The 8,230-nt window shown below is 46.2% G+C and overlaps 1 protein-coding gene across 1 annotated transcript in view; it reads right to left on the bottom strand.

The window, feature by feature from the left end:
• Positions 1-165: 165 nt before the first annotated feature.
• Positions 166-8,230, bottom strand: part of Srsf4 (serine and arginine rich splicing factor 4) — a 28,101-nt gene continuing 20,036 nt past the window's right edge. The window contains exons 4-6 of the mRNA XM_008847926.3: positions 5,134-5,348; positions 1,746-1,835; positions 166-1,580 (exon numbers count right to left, since the gene is read on the bottom strand). Of these exons, the coding sequence (XP_008846148.1) occupies positions 815-1,580; positions 1,746-1,835; positions 5,134-5,348 (1,071 nt within the window). The 3' untranslated portion in view covers positions 166-814. The remainder of the gene's footprint in view (positions 1,581-1,745; positions 1,836-5,133; positions 5,349-8,230) is intronic.

The raw sequence follows: 8,230 nt of genomic DNA, 5'->3' as shown, positions 1-8,230 counted from the left end.
GAAATCACAAATCCTGGGACACTTGCCTTTATTCTGCTGGGTGAGAAAGATCCTTTGGTAAGTCTCGTACCCCACGTAGGGACAAAACGGCACCACGGATCTACTTTTTACACTGAGAGGACAGACCAAGACACACCAGGAAATGCAACTCAGATTCAAGCACCATGAAATTTTGTCAAGCAAAAATAGTCTTTATTCAAATTTAATGGAAACAGGGATCACTATACTTTGCAAGACAGGGAAAAATAAAATTAAAAAAAATTCTTTTCTTTTTTAATATAAAACAATATCATCACAATACCAGAATATGGAGCTCTACAGTTACTTCCTAAGGGTTATGCAGGTATCATCTCTCCACTGTGCTATCCACAACTTTGTTAGGTCCAAAATTAGGAAACCAAAGTGGTAGGAAACTGAAGACTTAGCACTTTCACTAAATGGCGTACATCAAAGGGCTCAATTCAAGGGCAAAATGGCCAAACTCACCATACCTACCCATGCCATCATTCCAGCCTTAGAAGGCGTCCAGGTGCCGAACTCCCTGTAGTAGTGGCCAGGCCTGAGAGCCAAGGCGTTTGAATATTCTACCGTGGGCCGTGAGTGAAGGGGGCGAAAAGATCTGTTCTTCAGTTGAGCAGGAAGGCCTGGCCAGGAGGCTTTACTGAGGAAGCACTTAGATTGAACAATTATAGACACACCATTAGGGGAGTTAAAACTGTACAGCAGTGACGATGTTCTACTCCAATCACTTGTGCTACGGCTACCAAACATGTACAAAAGACTTCTGGGTAGTTCCAGTCGTGGGTGTAGCCAGTTAGGATCTTGAGTGGGACCGAGATCTAGACCGCGAGGGCGATCTGGAAGCAGATTTGGACCTGGACCGAGACCGGGTTTTTGAGGCTGACTTTGACCTGGAGCGTGATTTTGCTGGAAGGTTTGGTTTTGATTTGGAATTGGATCTTGACCGGGCTCGGGGCTCAGGATTGGGGGCAGCACTCTCACCCTCGCCCCGGCCTTCCCTCTGGCCAGATTCTGCCTTGGCGTGTTCCCGCTCCTTAGATACTGAGCGGGACCGTGACCTGGATCGCGAGCGGTCAGTGCCGTCCTTCTTCCTCTTCTTGCCACCGCCGCCGGCCTTGCTGTCTCGCTTGCTGCTGCGCTTTCTGCCATGCTCGCTCTTGCTGCGGCTGCGGCTGCGGCTGCGGCTCTGCTCCCTGCTCCGCTTCCTGCCTTTTCTCTTGTCCTTGCTTTTGCTGCGGCTGCGGCTCCGACTCTTGAGCAGGCTCTTCTCCTTGCTGCGGCTGCGGCTCCCGCTCCCTCGCTTCTCTTCTGCTCTCCGCTCCTGGCTCCGACTCCGACTCTCGCTTTTGTGGCTGGGACTCCGGCTCTTGGCTTTGCCGGTGCTATCGTTCTGGAGCTTGTCCTCGGCGGCATGGTCTTTGCTCTTGCCACGGTTCTTGTCGGCACTGCGGCTGCGACTGCGGCTCTTGTCTTTGCTAGGGCTCCTGCTTTTCTCTTTCTTGCTGCGGCTGTGGCTCTGGCTGCGGCTGCGGCTCTTGCTCCGGGAGTGGGAGCCTGACCTGGGGAGACACGGGATGCTGGGTGACAGGTGACTCGACAGTTCCAAGTGAGGAGCTGAAGAGACCAGAGCGGTCGCTATCCTGACCCGATGCCTGTAAGCAGGCCAAGGGCTGCTTTCCTATGTGGAGCAGGAAAGGCGAGGACACAGGGCGCTGGAGACCCACCTGGATCGGGACCGACTCTTAGAATGGCTGCTTTTGCTGCTGCCACTCCGGCTTCTGCTCTTCCGAGAATGTCTGCTTCGAGAGCGAGACCTGCGGAGAGAAAGAAATTTTTTAAAAGCTATTTTAATTTTATGTGTATGAGTGCATTGCCCACATGTATGTGAGTGCACCCCTGTTGTGCAATGCCATGGAGGTCAGAAGAGGGCTTCGGATTCCCCTGGAACTAGAGTTAAGGACGGTTCGTAGCCACCATGTGGGTGCTGGGAATCGAACCCGGGTCCCCGCTGAGCCCAAGAGAAAAAAATTTTAAGACTGTTGGTAAAAGGTCAGCTGACTGGAGTCAACCAAAATATTCTATAAATCAAAAACTCAATTCAGGACTGGAGAGATAGCTCAGCAGTTAAGAGCACTGGCTGCTTTTGCAGAGGACAGGGGTTCAGTTCCCAGCACCCACATGGCTCTATAACTCCAGTTCTAGGGGATCTGATTCCCTCTTCTATCATCCTCCCTCACCCCCTGCATTGCATATAGGCAAAACACTGAATCTGCTCCATGTAAAAGCCGGGTATAGTGGTACATGCCTGTAATCCCAGTCCTGGGGAGGAAGAGACAGAAGGATCCCTGGAGCTCACTTGCCAGTCACTCTAGTTGAACTGGAAAACCCAGATTCAGAAAAAGACCTCATCTCAAAAACTAAGGTGGGGAGCTGACTCAGGTCCTCATGCTTACACAGCACGCACTTAACCCACTAAGTATATAGGTCCCTAGCACCCATGTAAACTCTGGATGTGGTAGCATGTGCCTGAAATCCCAATGCTGAAGGGCAGAGGCAGGAAGCTGACTGGCAGCCAGTGTAGCTGAATCAGCACGCTCCAGTGAGAGAGCCTGTCTCAAAAATAAGGCGGAGCGAGAGGAAGACCCTGAATTCAGAAGTCTCCGCAGTCAGTCCCCGCACATTCACATCACATACACAGTCACATACACCAGGTTCACTATGGCTGTACCCAGGCCCATACTGATGGTCTCTTGCACACATCCATCTAGACTGCTTCCCTGAAACTCTTCTCGCCTCTGATCGTGAAGCACTGACTTTCCTCCTAGACCTGGCTCCATTTTTATCCTGAGGCCACTGTGACTTGCCCAGTTCCTCTCAAGAAACCAAAGCCATCCTGACTGGTTCCCTCTGTTCTCTGACAACTTACCTTTCCATCTCCTATAGTCTACTGCCTCTTCTGCTCTCCCTGAGCCAGCCACCGCCACCCCTCCCTGGCACCGTAAGAGCCTCCCAACTTGACTTAAAAAAATTATTAACCTTGTATATATGTGTGAGTGTGTGGTTGTATGTGTGAGGGTACTGGCCCGTGAACCCCCAAGGATCAGTCTCCACCTCTTGCCATTACTGGGGTTACAGGCATACACCACTATTCATAGCTTTTTATGTGGGCCCTGGGGATCCAAACTCATGTCCTCACGTTTGAAGCATTTAACCAGTCATCATTTTGCCAGTCCCCACCCAGTTTCTGTTTCTGAAAATGCTTTTGCCCATTTCGTCCCTTGATGTGAACAAAGGGCTGTTTACAAGGCAAATTTTCCAAATTTGATCAAGAAAACTCTTACATCTAGATTGGATTCTTACTGCTTCAGACTTGGGGGAAATGACTGTCCAGGGATAGGGCCTAGGGCACAGAGGGAAAATGTTCAAAACCTCCTGGGTACTGTCACTTATGAAGTACTCTTACCCAAATGTCCAACCTGCATCTCAATCAGACTCTGCCAGAGCTGACTTCCAGCTTATAGAAGTCCAGGGGATAAAGTCTCAGTTCAATGACTGCAAGAACATAAATCCTGACTGTGGGATAGGATTTGAAGGAGGCAAGAATAATACGTATCATGGGAAAAAAGTGGCGAGACCGCTCCAGGTGAGAGACTTAATAACCTTTTGCATACATGACTAAATTGGATCCTGGTCAGGAAATATCCAATACAAAGACATCCATGAAGCAACTGAGTAAACAAAAATAGGGCTTGGACATTAGATAAGTGATACAATTATGCACTGCTAATATTTTTAGAGAGAACCCAGAACTAGTCATCATCATTTTTGGAGACAGGTGGTACACAGGCCTTTATGAACTGGACTTTCAACGTTCATATTTGAAAATTACCACAAGAACAGGTATTGGGCAGACAGTAAAGTACATTCACATTAAAAACAAAATAAAAGACAACATGGAAGACACAGAGCCCATCTGAAGGGATCCTGATGACAGCTGACATTATCAATCTGAACACTGAAATTCATGGTGCAACAGATGAGACCCCAAACACACACATACGAGAAACTCACCTGGAGACATTAAGCAATCACTCTCATCACTGTGGAAGTTGCTCAGCACACTGGCAATGAACTGACCCCACTAGGATATGCCTCTCCTCTAATGTGTTAAGACAAAGTTTTGAGTTCACAGGAAATATGGGAAGGAATGTGTCAAACTTAAACCACACCATGCAACCAGCAAAATCTAAATTATGGGGAAATTGTCAGAAGACACAGCCCTACTTCCAACAAAAACGCATAGAAAATAACAGCTTCTCTACTCTGGGAGACTCACTCCCACCTCAGGCCTGACCTCTTTGCCAGAAAGTCAAGTCTCTTCTCTACCTACTCCAACTTCCCTTTGGGGGCTTGGCTTCGATGACTGTCCTCACCAACCCAAAAGAATGGTTGTGCTGGGTATATATCCTTCAATGAGCCAGTCACAATGGCTATACCTTGATCACTGCCTGTCTTCTGCCAAGGAGAGCAGGGATCGGATCCATCTTGCTCACAACTACGTCCGCTGCTTAGGCTGGTGCCTAACCTGCTGGCAGAGCAGCTGCTAAATCTGACAGTCTGTACTCTTGGGTAGCTGGTCTATCAGGAAGCGTAATTGCAGGAACCTGGCCATGTGTGCTTCTAGCCCAGTGCAGGATTCAGCTTGCCAGAAGAAATGTGAAGGGCCACTGAGTCCCATCTCAGAAAAAGGACTTTACTTCTATTTATATTCATGACATAAGAGTTCAAGAGGTTTTTTTTTTTTTTTGTCTTTTTGAGGCAGGGTCTCCTTGTAGCCCCAGCTGTCCTGGACTCACTATGTAGACCAGGCTGGCCTTGAACTCACAAAGATCCGCCTACCTCTGCCTCCCAAGTGCTGGGATTAAAGGTGTGCGCCACCACGCCCGGCTTGAGTTCAAGAGTTTTACAAATAAATTGTTCAGTTCAAAGTTCTGAGTTATTGAACCACATAGAATCATAACAAGTGAACCCAAAAGGGAAACATCATCAGATTACCTGTGTTTATTAGTGAATTATTGCTGAGTGCCAACACATATAAGATGTCAACAGTACCTTGAATGACTCCGGCTCCTGGAGTAGGACCGTCGCCGTCTAGAACCTGGCTTGTCTTCAACTAATCTGATTTTTCTGCCATTGACTTCTGTTCCATCCAACTTTTCCAAGGCTCTTTTCATATCAGAATAAGATACAAATTCAATCACCCCTTCATTTTTGCGTCCCTTATGAGCATCTGCGTACGTCACTTCTCCTGCCTGGCGCATATAATCCTAAAAAACAAAAAAATCCTTGAATATATTAGGACACGCTTTGCTAAAATATTCCATGCAAACATCGAAGTGAAAGCTTTCTTTTTTCTTTGAAAAAATGTCAGCTTTCTTCAGGAAGTTTATGTTTAACTACTTCCATCTACTCACACCTACTCATTGAGGCCTTCTTTTGGGGCAGTACTGAGGACTGAATCTAGGGTCTTACATGCCCTGGCAAGTGCTCTACACTAAGCTGAAGCACCCCCCACCCTCTTGACTTATGAAGACAGTCTCACTGAGTTGTCCAGGCTGGCCTTGAACTTTCATCCTCCTGCCTCAACCTCCCAAGTAGTTGGGGTTAGAGGTTTGCATCCCCAGGCCTGGCTGAGGTTCACCAGGCATTGACTGAGTGGGAGAGGTAGTAAAAAAAATATTAAAACCGTTCCTTTTAAATAAAGCTATGTGTGAACATAAAGACTTAGTGGATTCACACGATCTAAACTGTACAGTGGTGAACTCCTTGTTTGTAAAAGCTCATGTCACTGCATTTAAGCTAGGCCTTTCACACATCACTGTATCCACAGAGGAAAGAGGTAAAGACACTGATGTCAGCAAATCTATAAGGGGATTACGAAACTAGGCCCAGATTTTTAATTTAAAATGGTTATAGTCTCGGGCTGGGTGTGGTGGTGCACGCCTTTAATCCCAGCACTGGGGAGGCAGAGGCAGGTGGATCTTTGTGAGGTCAAGGCCAGCCTGGTCTACATAGTGAGTTCCAGGACAGCTGGGACTACAAGGAGACCCTGAATCAAAAAGACAAAAAAAAAAAGGTTATATTCTCTTAAAAACAAAGTTAAGGTGCAAAAAGCAACTGAAGAGAGCTGTGTCTGGCTCCAGCTTAATTGGCCTGACACTCCATGTCCCTTCACAAGTACCTCTCTTCATCATCTTTAAGGATTCAATATGGTCCAGTGATAGAAAATCAGTGTGCTAAATTGAGGCTGACGGTACACATGAACAAAGGGAGATGTGACTAGTGCTGGAGGAAAACTGAATTTGGATGAAATTTAAAATTTTGGGCGTTAATATCAGTGCTTCCTTTTTTTTAAAAAAAACTTATTTTTATTTTACGTGTATTGTCTGCATTTAAGTGCATCTATGTTGTGCAGTGCCTGTAGAGGGCAGAGGGTCTCGGATCTCCTGGAACTGGAGTTACAGATAGTTGTTAGCCACCATGTGGGTGCTGGGATTGGAACCCAGGTCTTCTGCAAGAACAGCCAGTGTTCTTAACTGCTGAGTCATTTCTCTAGTCCTATCAAACACTTGTTTATAATGATACACACTCAATAGGTTGTGGCCTGACCACAAGTGTTTATCAAAATTCATTTTGTTGAGTTCTTTCCTGATCATATTTATGAATATTGAACCTGTCACTTTATACCATTTCCTTGCTCACTGTACCATAAAGATGTTTATGTGCCTTAATAGACAACCTTCCTAATTAGCGTGCCCTGTACTTTTTTGTAGGTTTTCTCAACTGTTGAGAATGAAGGTTATACGCAGATTTTGACTATCATTCAAGCCTGGTCAAAAATGCCTTTGTAGACAAAAAATATTTATTTTAATTATCTGCAAGATAAAAAGGCCAGGAGTCATCCGAACTGGAATACACTTGACAGGGATGTGCATGCTGGTCGTGGTAGGTCAAGACGGACTGCCATGGCAGAGGAAAGCAAAGGATGAACAGTGAAAGGCTGGGCCAGTGTCACTCTCTGCTCCATCCCACCATACTTCCAAATTAGTTATGGCTGACAGTTCCCAACAGTGAATGCTTATTGTGTGGGTTTTTTTTTTTTTTTTTTTTTTTTTGTTTGAGACAGGGTCTCCCTGTAGCCCCAGCTGGCCTGGAACTCACAGAGATGACCCCCTGCCTCTGCCTCTCGGGTGCTGGGACTAAAGGTGTGCACCACCATGCCTGGCTTATTGTGTGTTTTAAGTAACTTACCCCTAACTATAACCACAGAAGGCAGATATAACCATCACCTCCATTTTATAGATATAGTGAATTATAACATGGATGTTAAGTAAACTGTAAGGTCAGTGAAGATTTTGTGGATTAAAAAAAAAGAGCCCTTCAATTTTTTCATTTCCTTATTAATAGCAAACATTTCCTGTGCTAAGATCCCTTCAGGTTTTTACTGAACTGTTATAATAACCATCAGTAGAAATTAGTATTAACTCTAAAATCTAAGCCTAGTGACACAGCCTGTAATTTCAGTTACTCAGAAGGCTGAAGCAGGAAGATCAAGTCTATGACTGTATGAGTTACAGAGTGAGTTCAGGCCAGGTCTCCCTGTAGGCCCAGCTGGCCTGGAACTCACTATGGAGATAAGGCTGGCTTTGATCTCATAGAAATCTACTTGCCCCTGCCTCCCAAGTGCTGCGCTACTATGCCCACTAAGATTTTTCTTTTAAATTACATGCATATGTGCGTATCTGCATAGGAGTATGTATATGAATACAGGTATCTGTGGAAGCCAGAAGAGAGCATTGCATCCCTTGGAGCTGGAGCTACAGGTGGTTTTGAGTAAACTGACATGGGTGCTGGGACCTGAACTTGGGTCCTCTACAAGAACAGTACACTCTTAACTACTGAGCCATCTCTCTGGTCCCAAGGGCTAGCCTTTTCTGACTAAGAGAGAAGTTTCTTAGTTCCAACCCACAATGCCCAATCCCTGCTCAAAGCCTGGCCATGTGTAGACAACCTGTGAAGGTGTGCTGTGATGCTGGCAGCTACCATCAACACAGGAAACCCCCTGCAGTGGAAGTCAGGGGTCCTGATCCCAGCTCTTCTATTAAGACCGACTTAACCTTTTCTGTAGCGCCCCCCGCCTTCTTTATCT

Source organism: Nannospalax galili, unplaced genomic scaffold (assembly GCF_000622305.1).
Source record: "Nannospalax galili isolate Female #2095 unplaced genomic scaffold, S.galili_v1.0 scaffold23, whole genome shotgun sequence".
Lineage (NCBI taxonomy): Eukaryota > Metazoa > Chordata > Mammalia > Rodentia > Spalacidae > Nannospalax > Nannospalax galili.
The sequence above is the reverse complement of the archived record's forward strand: the minus strand, read 5'-3'. Positions and strand labels throughout refer to the sequence as shown.